General features: G+C 49.0%; 2 protein-coding genes across 2 annotated transcripts in view; one reads left to right on the top strand and one right to left on the bottom strand.

The window, feature by feature from the left end:
- The window catches only part of TRPC4AP (transient receptor potential cation channel subfamily C member 4 associated protein), a 37,387-nt gene extending 15,908 nt beyond the window's left edge, over positions 1 to 21,479 (top strand). Inside the window, exons 7-19 of the mRNA XM_062008982.1 lie at positions 2,048 to 2,249; positions 4,395 to 4,583; positions 6,186 to 6,328; positions 8,891 to 9,022; positions 10,139 to 10,197; positions 12,410 to 12,511; positions 14,229 to 14,312; positions 14,642 to 14,732; positions 15,043 to 15,183; positions 16,633 to 16,741; positions 16,927 to 17,039; positions 17,249 to 17,455; positions 19,188 to 21,479. Of these exons, the coding sequence (XP_061864966.1) occupies positions 2,048 to 2,249; positions 4,395 to 4,583; positions 6,186 to 6,328; positions 8,891 to 9,022; positions 10,139 to 10,197; positions 12,410 to 12,511; positions 14,229 to 14,312; positions 14,642 to 14,732; positions 15,043 to 15,183; positions 16,633 to 16,741; positions 16,927 to 17,039; positions 17,249 to 17,455; positions 19,188 to 19,325 (1,710 nt within the window). The 3' untranslated portion in view covers positions 19,326 to 21,479. The remainder of the gene's footprint in view (positions 1 to 2,047; positions 2,250 to 4,394; positions 4,584 to 6,185; positions 6,329 to 8,890; positions 9,023 to 10,138; positions 10,198 to 12,409; positions 12,512 to 14,228; positions 14,313 to 14,641; positions 14,733 to 15,042; positions 15,184 to 16,632; positions 16,742 to 16,926; positions 17,040 to 17,248; positions 17,456 to 19,187) is intronic.
- Positions 21,480 to 21,998: 519 nt separating this feature from the next.
- The window catches only part of MYH7B (myosin heavy chain 7B), a 29,938-nt gene continuing 29,827 nt past the window's right edge, over positions 21,999 to 22,109 (bottom strand). Inside the window, exon 42 of the mRNA XM_062009334.1 lies at positions 21,999 to 22,101. Within this exon, the coding sequence (XP_061865318.1) occupies positions 22,093 to 22,101 (9 nt within the window). The 3' untranslated portion in view covers positions 21,999 to 22,092. The remainder of the gene's footprint in view (positions 22,102 to 22,109) is intronic.

Below are 22,109 nucleotides of genomic sequence, written 5' to 3'. Positions count from 1 at the left end.
TCTAAGCTAACATTGACACTTCTTGTAGCTTTCTGAAACCTGTTTACAGTGATCATTAACTTCAAACACATTTCCTCCAGAAGCCAAATTATGCATGTGATATCCTACTTGTAGAGCTTTTGTACAGCTTGCAGAGGATGAGGGGGGCAAGTACCTGGCTGTCATTGAAGTACAACCAGTATTTCGGATAAATTCATTTTCCATCCTTGCCTTCTGATTACACTTCAGATATTTCAGCAGCCTTCCTGACATCTGGAAGGCTTCTCCTGCTTCTGTCCCACCTTGGGATTTGTCACCTCTCTGAGAAGTCATAGGCTAGGGGAGCAGGGCACTTGGGTCTGCTACACAAACAAGGTTTTTGAACGTGCTTGCCAGCACTGTTTCATCATATCATTACAGCTTAGTGCCCTGGTGTGATGCAGATTAATTAGATGTGTAACTCTAGGAAAACCCTGAATGAAGGGTGTCTATGTACATTTTGTGGAGAGGGTCAGGATTGCATAACTTGTTACTATTTTTTTAGAGTAAAGTTGAGGATGATATACCTCCTGAGATGGGAAAGAAGCTTAACTTACCTGAACAGAAATGCTTTTTGCTGAAAACTGGTTTTAACCTCTTCTTATTAAAAAGATCTTTTGATGATGAATAATCTAGAAGTTGGTTCTCATCTGTGAATCTCAAAGTATGGAGGTGGTAAACTAAATTGAAACTTCAACCTTAAACCTCAGTGTAATTTGTGTGTTAAATGAGATTGTGGGGTGGGATTTGGCTTTTTAAAGGGGGAGGAAAGACCCCCACATTTTATGTGAATGCTTAGTCTTTAGAATATGGATATCTGTGAGGTGGCTGGAGAGCTGGCTGAATGACAGAGCCCAGAGGGTGGTGATCAATGGCACAGAATCCGGTTGGAGGCCTGTGGCCAGTGGAGTTCCACAGGGATGGGTTCTGGGGCCTGTCTTGTTCAACACCTTCATCAACCACCTGGATGAGGGGACAGAGGGACACTCAGCAAGTTCCCTGATGGCACCAAACTGGGAGCACTGGCTGATTCCCCAGAGGCTGAGCTGCCAGTCAGTGAGATCTGGACAGGCTGAGAGTTGGGCAGAGAGGAACCTCATGAGGGCAAGTACAGAGTCCTGCAGCTGGGAAGGAACAGCCCCCTGCACCAGCACAGGCTGGGGGTGACCTGCTGGAGAACAGCTCCAGGAGAGTCTCTCTGGGAGTTGCCAAGAAGGCCAATGGCAGCCTGGGATTAATCAAGAAGAGTGTGGGCAGCAGGTCAAGGGAGGTTCTGCTCCACCTCTGCTCTGCCCTGCTGAGGCCTCACTTGGAGTCCTGTGTCCAGTTCTGGGCTCCTCAGCTCAAGAGGGACAGGGAGAGAGGCCAGTGCAGGGACACCAAGATGATCAGGGGACTGGAACATCTTCCTTATGAGGAAAGGCTGCGGGAGCTGGGGCTGTTCAGCCTGGAGAAGAGGAGACTGAGGGGAGATCTTATTAACATTTATAAATATCTAAAGGGTGGGTGTCAGGAGGTTGGGACATCCCTTTTTTCTGTAGTATCCAGCAACAGGACAAGGGGTGATGGGATGAAGCTGGAACACAAAAAGTTCCATTTAAACATAAGGAAAAAACTATTTCAGTGTTTCAGTGAGGGAGCCCTGGCCCAGGCTGCTCAGGGAGGCTGTGGAGGCTCCTTCCTTGGAGGGCTCCAAGACCCACCCGGACACATTCCTGTGTGACCTGATCTAGGTGGGAGCTGCTTCTGCAGGGGGGTTGGACTGGATGATCTCTAAAGGTCCCTTCCAACCCCTACCATTCTGTGATTGTATGATCTGTGCTTTTGTATTCAGTAAAGGGTCAGTGACACTAGTTGTAGATCACTGCTGTTGTCAGGTGCTTTCCTTGTCACTACTTACCTCTCTTTCACTAAGGCTGAAATAACACACAGATCTCCCCAGGGAAGAGCTGTAGCTGAAGTCTTCTGACTGTCCCTCTCATCACTTATTGGACATCACATGCAACTTACTTGATGTTTCCTCTTCCAGGAAATGATACAACTGGATGACATCCCCAATCTTGCAAGCCTTGTGTCCAGTTTTGATCAGCAGCAGCTTGCCAACTTCTGCAGGATCCTCGCTGTCACCATTTCGGAGCTGGACACGGGAAGTGACGACAAACACACGCTCCTTGCCAAGAATGCCCAGCAGAGGAAAAACCTGGGGCCTTCTCGAGCTGAAATTAATCAAGGTAATTGTTCCCTTGGGAGAAATGCACAAGAATTCCCCCTTCTCAATATCACATGTGCAGTGTATGTTTCTAGAGGACACTGTAGGCACCTGTCCTACAAACATTTTTCTTTGTTCACTTTCCTCAAGCAGTTTCCTGGAAACAGCCTTTCCTGTTAATGAAACTTACTGAGTAGCTTTTGGGTTTGGATGGTATTGGTAATTAGATGAGTTCATTTCTGTCACTTCAGCCCTCTCTGAATTGAGTGGCTTAAAGTGATTTGGTTTGTTTTCTATGCCTCAGTCACTTCCATGGCCTTTCCCTTCAGCAGCAATCACTACTTCTGTGTCTTCCTTAAAATACCATTCCTGAACTAAAACTGCATGGAATCAGAGCAATTCCTTCTCTGATTTTAGCTGGCATTGTCCTGAGCAGGGTGTCTGTCTTCAAACATGTTTTCCTTGTTCAGAACATTAAATACCACATGAGCCTTGGAAACCTGTGGGTCAGATCTCAGCTTTAACTCTGGGCACAGGGCACTTACTTTGCTGGGCACTGCTCAGCTGCAGAAGGATGAGTATGAATACAAGAGATTTAAATGAAAGTACCCTCAAATGTGGAATCTGTTTTCAGCTCTCAGTATACTGAAAAGCTTTTAGACTTCAGCCAGTGAGAGAAAAGAGAAGCTGAGCTGGGATACCAGTGGTGAGAGAGCTCATTCTCCTGGAGGCACCACCTTCAAAGGAAGAAAGGGGCTTGGAAGGAGGTGGCTGGGAATGGAGCAAATTTGGAGTTTCACTCAACTACATTAAGTTACCTCTTGCTGATAAGAGGGCAGGGAATAGAGAGCACCCTGGCACACCTCCTTGGATTTGCCTTACATTGAAATAACTTGGAGATTGGAGCTGAGGCAGAACTCTTTCCCTGAGAGGGGTGTCAGCCCCTGTGCCAGGCTGCCCAGGGAGCTGGGGGAGTGCCCAGCCCTGGAGGGTTCCCAAAGCCCTGGAGCTGAGGTGCTGAGGGCTATGGGTTAGTGGTGGGCTGGGCAGGGTGAGGGGAGGGCTGGGACTGCAGCAGCTTCAAAGTCTTTTCCAGCCCAAGTGATTCTGTGATTCTGAAGGAGATGTTCATGTATGTCCATGCCAGACAGTTATGGGATGTGCAGAAAAGGGGTTTGAAGCTGAGTCTCTTACCTTCTAACATTTTCTGTTAGCTATGAACAACCAAGCTCTATCTGTAACCACTGCCTCCTGCACAGCATCCAGTGAGGGACAGATTGCAGCAGGTAGAAGCTGAGAAACTTTCTAGGAGTGTGTGTTCTCTTCTGCCGTGGACAAGTGTGTGTAGGTGTGGATACAAACTGCTTGAACTGAATAACCTTGGATCCTGCAGAGCTGAACTTAACCCAGCAAATGTTTATCTAGTCAGTTTTGGCTTGCACAATTAGAGGCTGTGTCTGAGGTTTCAGGGCAAAATGTAGCTCCTAGCAACTCTCCAAGCCCCCCAATGTTTGCGGACCAGTGATTTCTCTTCTTGAATCACTCTAAGGGTGCAGTTCCACAATAATTAAAACTCTTTAACTTGGGGTGTTGACATGTGTTCCCCATCTGTTGTACCCCATGATGACCTAATTCAGGAAACTAGTACTTACAGCATGAACAGCTTTCTGCCCAACTACTGAATGAGCTCATTCAGTTTGCTGTGAGACAGCCACCACAGGAGGTAAAATGAAAGGAGGTGGCATCACACAGAGGAAAGGAGAGGTGGAACTTGCCCCTTTATGTGCTGCTCCATTGTTTCTGTCAGCTTCATTTTCAGCTGGGTTGGTTCCTTGATACTGACTCACTCCTGGAAGTCAGCAGTGCCAGCAAAGGCGAACTGGCTAGAAACAAGCAGTTAGAGTAGGGTAGAACTGATGTTTTTCCAGTTAAGTCCAGCACAAATCAGTTTAACAGTGAGTGAGTTATTGCTAGGGCTATGGACACTCTTTCCCAGCCCTTAGTTGGAGAATGCACCGACTTTTTCCATCCTTGGATCTCTTAACCTGATGGAATTTGTTTGTGTACTCTTCTGTATTACTGATGTTTTGTTGCCTGTGGTGTAGAGGGTTTGATGACTGTTGTGTGGCAGACCTTAAACTGGAGTAAAATCCTTTTTGTTTTCCAGCTACACTGTTGAATATTCCAGGCTTCATTGAGAGACTGTGCAAACTGGCAACACGGAAGGTGTCTGAAACTACAGGGACTTCCAGCTTCCTCCAGGAGTTGGAAGAGTGGTACACCTGGCTGGACAATGCACTAGTACTTGATGCACTGATGAGAGTGGCAAATGAAGAGGCAGAGCAGAGCAGTACAGGTATCCAGCTTGCATTCCTCTGCTCGTCATTAGCTGATGGATACCTTAACCTTCTTCAGTGTTTGCCACGTGTTGCTTTTCCTTTTCAGCTGATACTGAGTCCCCTTTTCTTGAAGGATCAAGATATATGTCTGACTCCCCTTTTGTTCTTATGTAATGTTTTCTTCATGAACTAAAGCTAGCAAAGGGCAGTGTCCTCCAGCAAGCTGTGCCCTTTGTACACTGAGGTAACAATGCATTGCTGTACATCTCAGCACTAATCTCCTCTGGAGTGGCAAAAATAGCACACATCTGAGCTAAGTGACTTGACCAGCTTTTTGCTCTAAAACTTAGGCTGGTGGCTTTAGGTCCAAATACTTCATAGCAAGCCAAAGGGTCCCTTGGTCCCTTTAAAAAGGAAAAGTAGTTCCAGCAAGAAATGAATTAGGGAGAAAAAGTTGCAGGTGTGTGTTAATACAGCCTTGGGAAGCAGACACAGGGGTTGCTTCTTCACCCTTCAGCATCACAAGAATGCAGCGTAGGTCTTGTAGGACTCAAAGTGTTTCTTAACATGATGAGTGTTATCTCAACAGTTTGATACTGAAAAGCTTTGCTTCTGTGCTGCTCTGGAAAACTTTCTTCCTTATCCAGCTTTGTTGGCTTTACAGCAGTTAATTGTTACAACTTCTGAAAACACACCAAAAATGGAATAGGTGAGTGCTCCAGCAGCATCTCACGTGTGTCTCTACACACCAGCTTGGTGGAAACTGGAGAAGGCTTGGTGTTTTGGAAGAGAATTCACAAAGGAGAGAGTGTGAGCAGGCAGACCTAGATGTAGCTTCCCAGAATACCACCTCAGTCTCTGGTGGCTTCTGGCTTTAGGGACTTCTGAGTCAGAGGTGGGTCTTTGCTTTTGAGCCTTTGATGATTTCCTTCTTTTGTGTGTTTGCCTAGTTACTGTTTATTCACAGGGGTTCAACAAGTATGCACAATGTTGTGCAGGGCAGGGCACTTAGTTATGTCTTGTATAAAGACCTAACCCCTTTCTGAACTGCAGCCTGCAAGTTTCACTCTGTCCTTATTTGCTTGCTCTGTGTCACTCATGATTTCTGTCCTGTTTCCCACTTGCAGCCCTGGCACCTGATACCCCATCTCAGCCCTTAGCAGTATAATTCCAGCTAGGGCTATGAAAATGATTTAACTGTGGCCTGAATACCCCACTACTGGGGTATGAAATGAAAGCAGACTAATAGTAAATGCTTCTGATGATATCACCTCTACTTTTTTTACCTTTTCTGCCATGGCCTTTCAGATGCAGTAGTCTGATTCCTATGGGTGATCATACTTATTTCAGGTAGATGGTGCCATTGAACTTAGGATGGAAGTACTAAATACTCTTGTTTCAATCTAGTTTTGTCCCCTCTAATGTTCCAGCTCTATCATTTTTTCTCTACTGTAGCATTTGAAGTAGTTATTTGTTGTATGGGTCTATTTTTCATGAAGAAGATGATTGAGGCAGGCTGGCCTTACATCTGCAGTGTTGCAGAGTAAAAGTAATAACTGTACCAAGCCCTTTCCTGTTGAAGCTGCCTCAGGTTCACATCTTTGCCATCTCTTGTTCAGAGTCTTCGGATGAAAGTGGATTGGCCAACACCTCAGCACGAACACAGCTTCCCCAGTCCATGAAGATCATGCATGAGATCATGTACAAGCTGGAGGTGTTGTATGTTCTCTGTGTGCTGCTCATGGGGAGACAAAGGAATCAGGTGAGCCCTTGTGAACAATCACACGTGTCTTGAAGTTGATGTCTCTTTAAAACCAAGTCATGGACGCAGAAACACGAAGGGCAAAGCTCAAGGCATAAAGCTGAGCAAATCCCATTACTGCAGCAGTGCACAAACAAACAGGCAGTGTTTGTTTCATTGCTGAGAGACAAAATGAGCCTTTGGGCAGGGCTTGCCACAAGTTGTGGAGGTGGGCAGTCTTTGCAGAGCTGCTGCTGTCCTGCAAGATGGATGCAGGAAAATGCCTCCTGATGAGGTCTCCCTTCCCCCTGAGGAAGCCTGTGGGTGTGCCTGAAGGCTGCAGGAGCTGCACACAGGCATTCTTCCCCCTCCTGACGCACTGGTGACCCACTTGCAGGAGCTCTTCAAGCCTTCCCCTTCTTTGTCTGCTTTTACTTTTGGAAATCCTCTTGGGGTAGTTGTGAAGAGTGTTTTTTTGCAGTAGGTTCCCATGTCTCAACTGAGTTGTTAAACTCTCAGCTGGGAGAATACACTTCTGTGCTGCCTGCAGTAGGAACTGCCCAGAAATCCCCCTCCCCTCTTCCTCTTTGCATTTCTTCCTTTCAAAGTGAGAAATGATTTGTTTCCTGTCTCACATAGGTTCTCACATAGAGAACCAGTCACTGCAGCTTGGCTGTAGTTTGATTTAAGTGGGTCGGAAGCATATTGTGAAGGGGAAAGAGAAGCCATCCATTGGTACACTTCTGACAGGTTTCCAGCATTGGCAGCCTGCTCAGCAGAGCAGCTTGGAATAGCAGGGGCATTTGAGTGCCCTGGAGACTGGGAGGATCAGATTGGTTTGGAGCTGTTGAAGGGCTGTTGTGTTAGGCAGATTTATCTCCAGCATTGTGTTCTTTACTGGTAACCTCCTGCTGGATAGGAGTCACAAATACTTGCCACAGGCAATTTCTTCACTCTCTTAATCTCAATTTAAAACACAAGTGCATTTGTATTACAGTCTCAAGCATATTTAACCTGTTCACTCTGAACCTCTAAGTGAATGCTCAGCATTAAAAAAGAAATATATTCAATGTAATAGTAACAAAGGAACCAATTCTGTCAGAAACCACACTCAGTGCCATAAGAAGCTCCTAATCCAGCTGTCACTCCTTTCACAAGTGGTGTTTCTATTGGTCATAAAGTGTTTAAAAGCCCAAGACATAACTGCAACCACCAGCACACAGATCTTTTGGGACGACTTTATTTTCCATTGTCTCAAGTCAGATAATTCATCCCTGCCCAGTTGCACCACAAGAATGCAGTTTTGTAGCAGCTGCAGAGACTGCTTGCAGTTAGCCCTCATACTGCTGCTGCCTGTTCAGGGAGCAGGAGGTGCTGGCATCCTTTACCTCCCCAGGCAGTTCTAGGGCATTACTGTCACAGTTGGCAGGGTAGAAAGTGTGCTGCTCAAGTAGCTAGCTTTGAAGCTGACTTGCTTTTGAATTTCCTGTGAAAGCAACTCTTTATTCTTCCTTCACTACTTCTGCCCCTGTGCAAATGGGGAAGCTGTGGATGAAGCTGGCAGGCAGTTCACTTCTCCAGGCCTGGTTCGGGGTGCAGTGGAATCCTGGGAAGATCTGAGTTACTTCATTCCCAAACACAAGGATGAAAAGCAGTCAAACAGCATCAGCTTCCAATATTATTGATTCATTCAGGTGTTTGAGGAAACAGCACAAAGTGGAGTGATCTGGTTGGAAAACTGCTAGTGAGAATTCTGCATCTCATGGAGGATGGCCCTGGGTTGTTGTTTAGGTGACTTAAATTAGGGCACATGTCCATTACTGCTTTGGGCACTGGATTGTCACAGCATGTTGAGCTTCCTAATCACATGTGGCTTTCATTTGCATTCCATCACAAGGGATGGTGCTTGTCACAGGCCTCTCACAGCTGATGAGAGGCCCACTTTGTGTTTCTCCTATTCCTCATCTTCCCAGTTGCTTACAAACAGTATCCTAATGCTTGGACCTCCCCTTAACCTGAAGGAGCAGCACTCCAAGTGCCACGTGGTTGTGTTACTGCTGCACTCTGCTTTGCTCAAACCTTCTGCAACAAAGCCAATATTGCTGGGTTGTGTTGTCTTTGGAGCTCTGCCCCAGCTTCAGCTGTGAGAACTAAAAAGGCAAAGGGTGCTCAGTGGGTGACTGGCAGCAGAATATGCACAGTGTAGCTTTCATAGAATCATAGAATGGCAGGGATTGGGAGGGACCTTTAGAGATCATCTGGTCCAACCCCCCTGCAGAAGCAGCTTTGTGGGTATAGGTGTATTTTACTGTGCTATAAGTCATCTCCAGCTATCCAAAGCCACTTCAAGAGTGGTTAGTTGAGTCACTGACTAACAGCTTTCTCCCACAGTGGCTGTTTTCTCTCCATTTCCACCCAATGGAAGCTGCTCTGATGGCACACTGTGGTTAGTGTCAGCACACACACTCTGGTTGATAACAGAATTCTCTCTCTGTTGTCATTGTGCCCATCTGTTTACCAGACTACATTCTATCCAGATTTAAGGCTGCAGCAAAGGAGTTATGTGCTTCTCTTGTTCTCCAGGTTCATAAAATGATAGCAGAGTTCAGGCTGATTCCTGGCCTCAACAACTTGTTTGACAAACTAATCTGGAGAAAGCATTCGGCGTCAGCCCTCGTTCTGCACGGCCACAACCAGAACTGTGACTGCAGCCCGGTGAGTAACTTCTGCCACTGGGGCTTTGATCCCTCCATATCATCCTGAGGAGTTGCACTGAGTGACTGGCTGCTTGGACAATGAGTGAGATGGGGTAACATTCAGGTTTTTGTGAATTAGTACTGAAGCCACAGGATCACAGAGTCACGGCATGGTGGGGTTGGAAGGGAGCTTTACAGATCATCCAGTCCAACCCCCCTGCAGAAGCAGGGTCACCTAGATCTGGTCACACAGGAACGTGTCCAGGCAGGTTTGGAAACCTCCAAGGAAGGAGCCTCCACACCCTCCCTGGGCAGCCTGGGCCAGGGCTCCCTCACCTCACAGGGAAAGAGTTTTTCCTTATGTTTAAATGGAACTTTTTGTGTTCCAGCTTCATCCCATCACCCCTTGTCCTGTTGCTATATACAATAGAAAAAAGGGATGTCCCAACCTCTTGACACCCGCCCTTTAGATACTTGTAACTATTAATGAGCTCCCCCCTCAGGCTCCTCCAGACTGAACAGCCCCAGGTCCCACAGCCTTTCCTCATAAGGAATATGCTCCAGTCCCCTGATCATCTTGGTAGCCCTGCACTGGCCTCTCTCCAGCAGTTCCCTGGAGCTGGGGAGCCCAGAACTGGACACAGGACTCCAGATGAGGCCTCACCAGGGCAGAATTAGAGGAGGAGCAGTCTTTCTCTTTGGCTCATACCATCAATTTAGCAGAGGGCAATCTGGCCTCTCCCTTCTCTCCTGGATTGGTAACTGTGATAGGGGTAAATCTTGTGGCCCCTGGAGCCCAAATGTTGAAGATGACCAAAATTTAAGGGGTGTTGTTTGTTTTCTATTTTTTCCCCAAACCTGGATATTCTAAACCTATCAGTGCACTGCTGAGCACTGCTTTGCCTTTGCAGTGACAAGAAATTATTAACCATTCCATGCATTGGCTTGGAAACAGCCTCCTGTTCTATTTTGGGAAGCCTGCAAAGTGCAGCCTTTTCCATTTATGCCAGTCACTGGCTCTGCTGCCCAAATGGGTTTAATTTGGATAGGTTTTCACTTCAGCTCTTTCACATCAGCTTGGCAATTAACAACATCCATTGACAAAGAAATTTGGACCTTTCTTGTCTCTTTTCAGGACATTACTTTAAAGATCCAGTTCTTGAGGCTTCTTCAGAGCTTCAGTGATCACCATGAGTGAGTATGAAAAGCTGTGGTGGGTGGTGGCTCCTGGGCAGGGAGCACTGCTCTCCTTAAACTTCATCCAGATGGTCAGATGCCTTTCAGCTCCTGCTATGAAAAGGCAAACGATGTGCTCTCCAGTGGGCATGTCTTAGGATGTCTGGTGACCATTAAAAAGAACCCATTTTGCTTCATGTTGAAACAAACTGAAACATATGTATGATGAGTTATGGCTTTCTGGCTGAAGAAATAAGGAGGCAGCTTTCATGCTGCTGTTGATCTGGCTTCTCCCTGGCAGCTGGGAGTGAGCCAGTGTGCTCAGGAGAGTACATGTGCCTGTGGGGACATGTTCAGGTTTCATTCTCAGAAGAGGAAGCATGAAACAAAGGCTGTTTGGGAGATGAGGGTGAAGGGTAGCTCACCTCTGAAGAGGTTAATCAATACTCAAGGCTGGGCAGGGCTGATTGCTGTCTGAACACCATCAGTGCAGAAGACCTAATTAAACTGGATGGGAAGTGTTAGTTGACACCTAATTGTTGTGAGGAGGAGAGGAACGGGCCATTGAGAACAGACTGGAGATGGGAAGACAGCTTCCATTTGCCTTCAGAAGCCATCCTTAGCAAGCTTGGGTCTGTTGCTGGGGTGATGTAGTTTGCTTGGGTTGTGTTTTCTAATGCTGTTCTGCTGCTACAAAGGTGACTTGTTGACAGTCCTGTCTTGCATCCTGTCAGTGTCCTGCTGCCCTAATTCAGCCCTGCAAGATGGTGTCCTGTTCCTTACAAACATCTGCATCTGAGGCATGTTGCACTGCTGGCCTAGCTGCTCACATCTGCAGCCAGGGTGATGGTTTGTGTAGGTTTTAACTCGTGCTGATCCCTATTGGAACCATCAGCCTTTTTGTCTGTGGAGGAGGAGCTTTAAGAACACGGAGCTGCTGGACATGCTCTCTACAGAAGGGGAAGGCTGTCCTGCTGTAGATCCTCCATGCAAGTTGTTGTTTGCCCAGGAATCACTCCAGGTTTTCCAATAGAATCTCTTTAGATGATGTTCCTACTGAAGTGGGCACTACAGAGATCTCAAGCAAACAGCTCCTAGCTGTAACGTTTCAGCACATGGAATGTGTGGAATCTGTTCAGGGTTTTTAAACACTCACATGAACCTTCTGTGGAACCACAGATAAGCTGAGGGCAGAGTGAGAGCAAGTACTCACCTACTAATATTCACTTCAGTCACACTGTGTATAAACCAAACCTGCAGAACTGTTTCTTGCTTGGAGAGAGGCTGTGTTTTCATTACAGAAACCTGTTGATCCAGATCAAAAGAAGCTTCACATGGCAGCCTCAATGGGCAGTAATCTGGAAGTGTTTGAAGCAAGAAGGCATCCCCATCACCTTTCTGGTCTAATAACTTCTGTCTAGTTGCTGTGGTTTGATGAGTAGGTCCTCTTTGCACACCCTCACACTCATCCTGTGCTCCCTCAGCTTTCCTTTGCTGATTTGTGCTGCCCTTTGCAGCAGGAGTGCTCCAAGGAAGCACACAGGGAGTCTGTCAGAGGGAGACCCCAGGATGACTTTTCTTCTTTGTCAGACTTGTGCATTTAATTTACTTTAAGATAAATGATTTTAATCATGGAAGTTTCAGTATCAGATAAATGAATTCCATGCAGATTCCTTGGGTTCATACCCATTCCTGCTCCGTTTTCCACACTTCATGAAGGTTTTAAATGCTTCCAGAGTAAATGGTTTGCTCACAGTAATGCAATGCCAGGAGGATTGAGTGCTTTCCTTGTGCAGTTTCTGCTTTCTAAGTGAGATTTGTTACTGATAAAAAGCACTGTAAGGCAGAGAAACTTTAAGAGGCTGTGAAAAACTTTGTCATTGGAGTCTCTGAGTTCAGCAAAATGTTGCTGAGGCTTCAGAAAATGAGAAGCAGCTTTTACAAAACAAACCTTAAGGTCCTGAATGGGTCAGCAAAACCATCACCAGTGATCAGTGTTGAAACTGGCATTTGGTGGATTTTGGAGGAGGTTTACAAATCAGCAGGTAGCTGGCCTGCCTTGGGAGCCTGCTGGGGTGGAAAGGAGGCAAGCATGAATGGCTGTGAAGAGCTGGAGAGGTGAAAGCCAGTTGCCAAGTCCTGCACATGGCTTTCCTCTCCCTAGAATTGCACATTTGCCTCTTGAATTCATCATCTCTTTCTCTCCTGCTCCCCCTCTGTCTTGCTTTAGGAACAAGTATCTCCTTTTAAACAGCCAGGAGCTTAATGAGCTGAGTGCAATTTCCCATAAAGCCAACATCCCTGAAGTTGATGCAGTTGTCAACACAGACAGGTGAGTTGGGATAGAGGGGTTAGGTCAGCAGCTTCCAGCTTTTTGGAGGCACTTACACTGGAGCTCTGACCTCACCCATTTTGCTTGAGCTCCCTTGGTCCACCACACTTGATTTTATTTCAGCTGCAGGAGGAAAGTGAGCCCAGGTTTGTGCAACATCCACAGTCATTACCAAATACCAAGTGTGCTCGTGCTCAGAGTGAGGCACTTCAAAAACAAAACACAACCTCAACTGGGGCATTTGTGTTCCTGGCCTGTACCATATTGTGATGTGCTAGATCTGCCTGTTTGTCTGGCATTTCTCACCCCAGGTATTGCAGACAGAGCTACAGAGTAAACTGGAATCCCTCTCATGCATGGATTGCTGATCCTCACACATTTCAGTCTTGAGATTCAGGAGCAGTCTGCACACACTATGTCCACTTCCAGTCTGAACAAACAGATCTAATTGTGCCTGCTCAGAGTCTTTAAGAGCAGCTTATAACTAGAATAAGCTAAATTAGATTAACATGGTAAACCACTTACAAAAAATATACCACCAGAGATTCTCTGTTAGCTTGACAATTTTGATTTAATAAGCTTTTTCATACACTGATGCACAAACCTCACAAGGTGAAACAGTGTTGGCTGTTGTCAGAACACTCCCAGAGCATCAGCAGGGTCTTGGCCTGCACAGAGCAGATTTACCTCACTTCAAAAGGGAATCCTCTACAAGGATTTCTAGATTGTAAGCCTTGGCATAATGCTGTGCCTAACTGGGGAGAAATGGTGTCTGATTTACTTGGATCTTGTCCTTCTAAGCACAAGCACATTTCTAGCTTTGTTCAAAAGGGAATAAGTATTTAGGGGGAAAGATTCACCCTGTTAGGAGCACACTGACAGGAAACAGATCAAGGATGTGAGGAGCTTTTTCCAACCTGCAAAGTTCCTTGTCTCTCTTGGGTGTTAGTGAGAAGAGTCCATCATGCTGCAAGAAAACCACTTCCCACAAGGGCCTTGATTACCTGGCAGAGGTGCTGATTCAGTAGCCTGCAGCCTACTGGGGGGGATTTGGAGTAGAAGATTACCACCTGAAGCATGATATTCTGCTTCAGCATTGCTCCCCTCCTGGCCTCAGCTTGGGTTCTTTTTCACCCCTGGCATTTTTGTTCCATGTTGCTTTTCTTTGCTACATGGGATAGAGGCATTGCTTCTGCACTCTAGGTAAATAGTCCTTACTCCTACTTACTGTGGGTAGATGCTCTTTAACACAAGTAGTGTTGCAGTTCTACAGCCTCTGTAGTTTTACACACATACATACAGAAGGAATCTCCCTCATGTAGCACCAAGCTGCAGGATTCTCCCTCCTAAATGGAACTTAGAGCTTCCTTTACGTTTGTTGAGGGGAAAGAAAAGGTGTTTCTGTCATTCCTGAACTCAAGTGTGGTTTGTGATGTGGTGGATTTTTTAATCCCTTAGTTCTGAAATGACATGTGTTGGTATTTCTGAAATCATTGGTGTTTAGAGGGAATGACTGTTTTGTCTTTAGGAGTTGTTCGGCAGCTGTTGCCCAAAGGCAGTGAAAACTCTTCCCTTGACAGAGTGAGAGTGAATGGATATTCAATACTGGGATTTTCATCATTAAAAGCTCTGGATAAGAGACTGGGTTCGGTGTTCTACACTTTCACAATGCTTGACAGCCCTTCCACTCATGCCATACTTTCTTCATGTGCTCTAGGAGTCTTGTCTGTGATGGGAAAAGAGGTTTGTTGACCAGACTGCTTCAGGTCATGAAGAAGGAACCAGCTGAATCCTCTTTCAGGTCGGTTCACTTTGTGCCATAACGTGCTGCTGGGAGGTGGTTGGAAAGCCAGGTTGTTTTCATACAGTTTATAGCAGTTGAAAATCCCAAGCTGTGAAAACATCTGGCTGTGTTGCACTTGGCTCCAGTGGCAGTGCAGGTGAGGGACGAGGCCAAAGCTTGCGTTGCACCTCACACCCAGTAGCTCAGGGATTTTCTGCAGGATCAACAGCTCTGACTCCAGCTTCAGATGGGAATGAAGCAGATTAGGAAACCTAATGTAAATTCTAGTTGTGATAAAACACTCCCCTTGCTCCAAAATGAGAAACCTCCTTTCTTCTGTGTCCCAGATTTTGGCAAGCGAGGGCAGTTGAAAGTTTTCTGCGAGGCACCACCTCCTATGCAGACCAGATGTTCCTGCTCAAGAGAGGACTCCTGGAGGTAAGGAAGTATATGCCAGGCTTCCTCTAACACATCTCCATAGCAATCAAGAAGGATTTATCTGTAGTTCATTCAAAAAGGGGTAAAACAGTGTAGTGTGAAATACTCCCTGGGAGCAGCACCATTCTCGTGGCAGCCAGGTGTGGAGCGGCCAGTTGTACACCCTGCCTTGCTGGGAGCTGATCTGAGTTCTGTGACCTAACAATTACACCTGCAGATAAGTGTTTTAGATGGTGATTCAACCAGAGCCTGTGCTGTGCAGCTGGCTTGGGCTGAACTGTGGCACTGATGTGTTTTGCTCCCGTGGCAGCATATCCTGTACTGCATCGTTGACAGCGAGTGCAAATCACGGGACGTGCTGCAGAGTTACTTTGACCTCCTGGGAGAACTGATGAAATTCAATATTGATGCATTCAAGAGGTTCAACAAGTACATCAACACAGATGAGAAGGTAAATATTTGTAAAAGCTGTCAATGACATGTTCATGTGAGCAAACACAACATCAAAACTCAGTTCCAGTTGCTGGATTTGGTGTGACTTGTGGGTCTTGGTGCACAACAAACAACTGAGTGAGCTGCCAGAGCCTCTTCTGTGTTGCTGCCCACACTGGTGTGCTCAGAAGTGCTCCCAGCTCCTGAGAGTCAGCAAGGGCTGAGCTGCTCAGAAGATACTGCCTGGTTACAGATTGGGCAGGTCCAAGGTCAGGGCTCAAAGGTGGTGAAACACTCCTGTGAAGTGACTGGGCTTTGGGTTAAGCTGGTAGTTGTAGACATGGAGACAGGCTCCAAACAGGCTTTTACTGGAGCTTGGGGGCAGTAGTTCCTCATGGAGACTGCTTAAAATACTCACTAGCATGTGATGCTATAGAAAGACACACCTTTTTGAAATGATCTGAACTTACAGGCATTTGAAAAGTCAAGACTGAGGTAATTACCTCTACAGTTGGTTGCATATGTAGATCAAGGATGGACAAAAGTGGTTTCATGCCCTTGTGCACTTTGTGTGTGTAACATCTGCTGTTGGGTGGGTTTCAAGTGACCTCTTGCTTATGTTCCTGGAAGTTTTCTCTGCTTGCTGTTCAGTCTGGCACACCTTGGACAATACAAGTAGAGATGAATTTAAAAGAGAGATGTGTTTAATTCCAGGTTGTTTTCTAGTCAATGAGCTCACACATTCTAGAGAGTCTGTGTTTTAAAGCCCTCACCCTGCATGAATCCCTGACTGAATTCCTCCCTAGCATTCTCTTGTACAAAATAACACAGGGAAACACAGCTGCAGGAACCACAGAGGCCAGCAGCCATGCTGGCTCATCTCCCTCTTTCAAGACAAATGGTGTATGAAGTCTTGGTCTCATTGAAGTGACACAGCTCCAGAAGAGGTTTTATTGGAGCCAGGGCTTTGGTGTTTTTCTGTTCTCTAGTGTTTTTAAGGTACTTGCTGGAGGGATCCTCTGTTGAGCCCCCAGTGCCCATTCTTGGCTTGGGCTGGGTGAGGGGTGTACATCTCCTCTTGTTAGAGATAACAAAAAAGGATAACCCTGAGTATTCTGGCATTCAGAACCTGGAGTGGAGGGGAAACTGTCCACATCTGTAGATGCAATGTTGAAGAGCATGCTGCTTATGCTCAGAATTGGAGGTGTTGTCTCCAGTAGCTTTCCAGAACATCTTTCAGTGTCAAAACGTCTGGAGAACTCTTCCTGTGTTGCCCTACTCACCAAACCCTGTGTGTAACTCATCCTCCCTGACTGCAGAGTCCTTGGCTCAGTTTCCCTCTTGGCCATACACCTTCCTGAGGAGGGTGTGAGATGCTGTCACACCTCACCTGCAAGTGGCCACGTGGGATGAGTGGGCTTGGTTGGGTTTGGTTTCTCATGCAAGGCTAAGAAGGGTTTCTCTTCAGTTCCAGGTATTTTTAAATCAGATCAACAGCTCCTTGGTTGACTCCAACATGCTGGTTCGCTGCATCACGCTGTCCCTGGACAGATTTGAGAATCAGTCTGATGCTAAAGGTAAAGACTGAGAAATGGAGGGCGTGTTCATGGTTTCTTTTAAGCCTGGGTTAGGGAGATTGTGAGTTGAGACAGAGAAATGCCACCCTGCAGGTTTGTTGCTGCAGTCTGAGCTTCAGTTCTTACTGCCACGTTGCTTGTCTGAGCTGGAGTCCCCTGATGACTGTCTCTTTCCTCCTCTGCAGTGGCAGAAGTGCTGTCAGAGTGTCGCCTCTTGTCCTACATGTCCCAGATGTCCATGAGAATGTCCTTTCTCTTCCGTCTCATTAATATTATTCATGTACAGACACTTACACAGGTAAAGAGCTGACACTTTCATCTTGTTGGTACTGTGTGGTGACACAGTGGGGCTGGGAGCAGGGAGGAATGTGGCTTGTCTTGAGGAGACCCACGTCCCTTCCTTCTGGGTGCGTGTAGGAGCCCCTCCTCCACGTGCCTTCTGTAAGGACATGTGTGCACAAGCAGTTCTGTTGCTGTTTGACTTATTTTGTCATGTTTTGCTTGTAGGAAAATGTCAGTTGCTTGAACACAAGTTTAGTTATCCTCATGCTGGCCCGAAGGAAAGACAAACTCCCCTTCTACCTGCGCACTTTGCAACAGATGGAGTACACAGAAAAATACCCAGGCTTCATCCTCAACAACTTCCACAGCCTCCTGAGATTCTGGCAACAGCATTACCTCAACAAGGATAAAGACAGCACCTGCTTAGAAAATGTAGGTGAACTTCTTACCATAGCAAGAATCAATCACAGCCACACCTGGCTGCTACCAGGCACCTGGCAGAAAGGGGAAGTGAGAGGCTGTGAAGGGAAGGAAGGGAGCAAGTTCTGCCCCCCACAGTGTAACTTTCTGTGGTGCTTCTCACAGCACTTTACCCAGTCAGGTCCCTTCTGCAAGCAGCCAGACTGCCACAAGGTGCTGGGTTTCCCTGCCCGCAAGGCCTGAAGTCTTGGCTCTGGCACAGGGAAGTGAGACTTGGCAGTGCTGAGTGTGTTGGCAGGAAGGGCTGGGGAGGTGGGTCAGAATCCAGCTCCCAGGCAGGGCAGCATCTTCTCCAGACTGGACCTTGTCTTCCTGGTGTGGAAAACAGTGCGGGATAAGTATCTGGTGTATAAGTCAGGGCAGCTACGCTGAGGAAAGCAGCCTGCAAGTTTCATTCCAGAGCTGATCTGTCTGGGACACAGAAGTGACTGGTGATGAGAAGGCAGGTCCTTGTATGTGCCTTGGGAGGCTGAACTGAGGTTGCAGTTTTCTTCCTGGACTTCTCAGTCACTGGGTGGCAGCTTGAACAACTTTCAGTGGTGTTTAATGTTGTGGAAAAGCCCTTCCCTGGCATGCAGATGTGCTGCATCACACAGCCCCACACTGGGAGCCAAGGGCACTGCAGGGACCCAGGGCTGGAGTTCAGAGAATCATTTGGGTTGGAGAAGCCCTTGAAGCTGCTGCAGTCCCAGCCCTCCCCTCACGCTGCCCAGCCCAGCACTAACCCCTGGCCCTCAGCAGCTCAGCTCCACGGCTTTGGGATCCCTCCAGGGCTGGGCACTGCCCCAGCTCCTTGGGCAGCCTGGCACAGGGGCTGACACCCCTCTCAGGGAAACAGTTCTGCCTCAGCTCCAACCTCAACCTCCCCTGGGGCAACCTGAGCCCAGTTCCTCTTGTCCTGTCACTTGCAGGCTGCCAAGTTAGGAAAGGACTTGGAGCACATCTCATCTGAGGAACAGCTGAGGGATCTGGGGCTGTTGAGCCTGGAGAAAAGGCAGCTCAGGGGACACCTTCTCACTCTCTACAGCTGCCTGAAAGGAAGTTGTAGTGAAGTGGGGGTCAGTCTGTTCACCTCAGTAACAAGCAGTAGGACAAAGGTTGGACTCAATGAGCTCAAAGGTCTCTTCCAGCTGAAACGATTCTATGATTGTGTGTCTGCCCTCAGCCTCCTCTTCTCCAGGCTCAACACCCCCATTCCCTCAGCCCCTCCCCAGCACCTTGTGCTCCAGCCCCTTCCCCAGCTCTGTGCCCGGCTCTGGCCACGCTGCAGCCCCTCAGTGTCCCTGTGGCAGTGAGTGAGGGGCCCAGCACTGACACAGCCCTGGAGCTGCAGCCTCCCCAGGGCCCAGCACAGGGGACAGTCCCTGCCCTGCTGCTGCTGCCACCCCAGTGCTGATCCCAGCCAGGATGCCCTTGGCCTTCTTTGGCCACTTGGGCACGCTGCTGGCTCGTGTTCAGCTGCTGTTGAGCACAGGTGAGTTGCTGCATGTGGTGAGGGGCTGTAGCTGGCTGCTGGGCAGTTGGTTCCCCTTTGTGGCTGGGCTGTGTGGGCTCGGGGGCACTGAGGAGTTTGAACGGGGACAGCTCTGAGTTCTCTCTGCCAAACGCCTCAGGATGCATCTTCTGTGGCACATCAGGGTCTGCAGAGCACCACAGTAACCAGCCTCTTCCTCTCCTCCCACAGAGCTCATGTATTAGTTTTACCTACTGGAAAGAGACTGTGTCCATACTGCTGAGTGCAGACCGGACGTCGCCCTGTGCCATCGTCAGCTACATCGACGAGGCGTACATGGACATTGACAGGGACTTTGCTGAGGAGTGATCCTGCCTCTGGCTTCCCAGGGACAGCACCCAAGGGGCTCCTGCAGCCAGGGGGTGTCAGGGACGTGCTGGGGAGGGTGGGGGTGTGTGTGTGTGGGGTGTGGGACCGTCAGACCCCTCCCAGCCCCCGGCTGCCACCCCCGCGGGGGAGCCCGCGCCAGCTCTCTGGGCAACACATTCAGGGATGTATCTTCCAGTTGTTCTGGGATAAAAACGATCACCTGCACAAACCAGCCTCTTCATTTTCATTCTTCCCTCCCCCCCTGCAGCCTGGCTGCTCAGAGATTGGTGTGTGACACGAGGAGTCTCTGCATGTGCCAGGGGAGTTGTGGCTCGCTCTCAGCTCCCAGTGGTGGCAAGTCCCAAAAGCCCAGGGCTCGCCCTCCCTGTGTGAGGCCCCAGTGGGCTGTTCTGCCCTGGCCCCTGGGGCTGCAGCTCCTGTTGGGATTTGTGCTGGGGGCTTTGGGGTGTGAGTGTGTGTGTGTGAATGCCTGAGGGCCCTGCCAGCTCCCCTCACCTCTGCACCATCTGCTGGGATGGTTTGGTACTAGAGCTGCCTCCGCCCCAGGAGTGTGGAGGTGCTGGGCTGTGGCAGCAGCTCTGGCCCTGCAGCAGCAGCTCTGCCCCTGCAGCAGCCAGTGGCTTTTCCATGGAGCATTAGCATTAAAATGTACTAATTTTTTAAACGTGCAGTTTGTCCCTTCTTGGGTAACTAATCTGGTTTTAAACCCCTCTGCAGGACCGTTGCTCTTGCTGCTGACCTGGCTCTGCCTCTCAGCCTCTGCTTTCAGTCCTTTCCCCCCACCACCAGGAATGCTCAAGTGCAATATTGAACTGGAGAGGTCGGGTGTTTTTCCTGGGTGTGTTTTAATCAGTGTGTGAAAGGCTGGGGAATAAACACTCCTGGCTGAAAGCACCTTTGTAGGGTGGTTTGGGAAAGGGGGCAGCGAGGTTCTGGGAGTCCTGAGGGCCTGAGCTGCCCCCATCCTGCCTGCTCACCAGCACCAGTGCTGTTGCTTCCACACAGTCAGCTTCCCAGGGGTGAAATACAGGCTCAAGGCCTGAGCCACTGCATTGAAGTCCAACCCCCCATTTCCCAGCACCAGTTTTCTTTGAAACATGTGTCTGACCTGTCTAAAATTTTGTTACTGGATGAGGTGACTTGTGTTCAGCTGGAGAGGGACCAGGGCTGAGCCCAGAGCTGGAGCATTGTGGCTCTGGTCCTGGCCAGCAGAAGGAAACCCCCTCAGAGCTGTGGGAAGGGGACTCACTCCCACAGCCACCCTTCTCCTCCCTCTCCTGTCACACCTGGGGGTCCTGCCAGGGGCTTGCACCCACTGCTGTGCTAGCAGGGTGCTCAGAGCTTTGCAGGAGCTCCTTGGGCTCCTGCTGTCCCAGCCCCTGCCCCTCTCCCTGGGGCAGCTCCTCCCCTCAGCAGCCCCACTCTGCTCTCTCTCCCCTGAGTGAATTTCCTTCCCATCTCTGCTTTTTTCTGTTCCTGGGTATGTGTGGTTTTGGTGTATCTTTGCTGCTGCTTAACTGTAATAGATGTACACTTCAAATAAATGCTTCAAATTAAAAGGCTTTTGAGTGAAGGGATGCCTTTGCCAGAGCCTAGTTCTTGGTGCAGCTGCTGGTTGCTGCTCTGAGCCTGCAGCGTCTCAGTGACAGGCTGGGGCTGGGCCACCTCTGGACAGTGCCTGCAGCCCTCCCAGCCTCAGGGCACACGAGCTGCGGGGTCCTGAGCTGCTGCAGCTCCCTCAGCGTTGCCTTTGCCTCAGGGCTGGGGAGGAGAGTGAGGGGGCTGCTGCAGAGAAGGGCTCAGGAACCAGCCCCAGGAGCAGGAGGGGGCAGTGCCTGGGCTGCAGGGGAAGGGCCCAGAGCAGCATGGGCACAGGCACAGTTGAACTGGAGGCTCCTGGTACCAGATCTCTTGAGCAGCTCGTTGCAGGGACCAGGCAGCTCTGTCCTTCCCCCTTGGGGTGTTTTTGGGAGGCAGGGGTCTGCAGCCAGGGCTGGGGTGGAGCCCCCCAGCACTGACACACTGCTGGGAGCTGCAGTGGCCCCAGGGCTCGGTGCCCAGGTTAATGCCAAGTGACTGACTGACTGCAAATAAACTGCAAATGGAAACTATTAAAGAAATCTATTTTGAAGAGCTGAGTGCAGGTGTCTTTCTTTCCAGGCCCTTTGCCAAGGCTCTGACTTGCGGCACTGGGGCTTTTATGCCCCCCCTGCAGGGATGGTTTTGCTGAGGTCAGTTCTGCCTCGCCCCTGTCTCTGCTGCCCAACAGCTGCCAGGGCCCGAAGTGGTGTGGGGAGGGGTGAGGGAAGGGCTGGTTCACCAAAACTCACCTGGAGCAGGGACCAGGGAGGCCTGTGCCTCAGCCCTGCCTCTGCCTGCCTGGGAAACGAGTCCCTCAGGCCCCAGATTGCCCCCAACCCCCTGCAGCAGAGCCCAAGGGTTCACCTCTGACACACACAGAGCCCAGCCTGGAAGAGCTGAGTTTATCCCTGAGACACACAGAGCCCAGCCTGGCAGAGCTGAGTTTATCCCTGAACACACACACAGAGCCCAGCCTGGCAGAGCTGAGTTTAGCTGGAACACACACACAGAGCCCAGCCTGGCAGAGCTGAGTTTACCCCTGAACACACACACAGAGCCCAGCCTGGCAGAGCTGAGTTTATTGTGGCACTGCAGAGCTGCCGGTGGCTGTTGCAGCCACTCTCTCCCAGCCACGGCATCGGGCTGGGGCTGGGCCGGGCTCCTGCTACTCGTGCTGAAAGA

Source organism: Colius striatus, chromosome 16 (assembly GCF_028858725.1).
Source record: "Colius striatus isolate bColStr4 chromosome 16, bColStr4.1.hap1, whole genome shotgun sequence".
In the NCBI taxonomy this organism is placed as follows: Eukaryota; Metazoa; Chordata; class Aves; order Coliiformes; family Coliidae; genus Colius; species Colius striatus.
The sequence above is the reverse complement of the archived record's forward strand: the minus strand, read 5'-3'. Positions and strand labels throughout refer to the sequence as shown.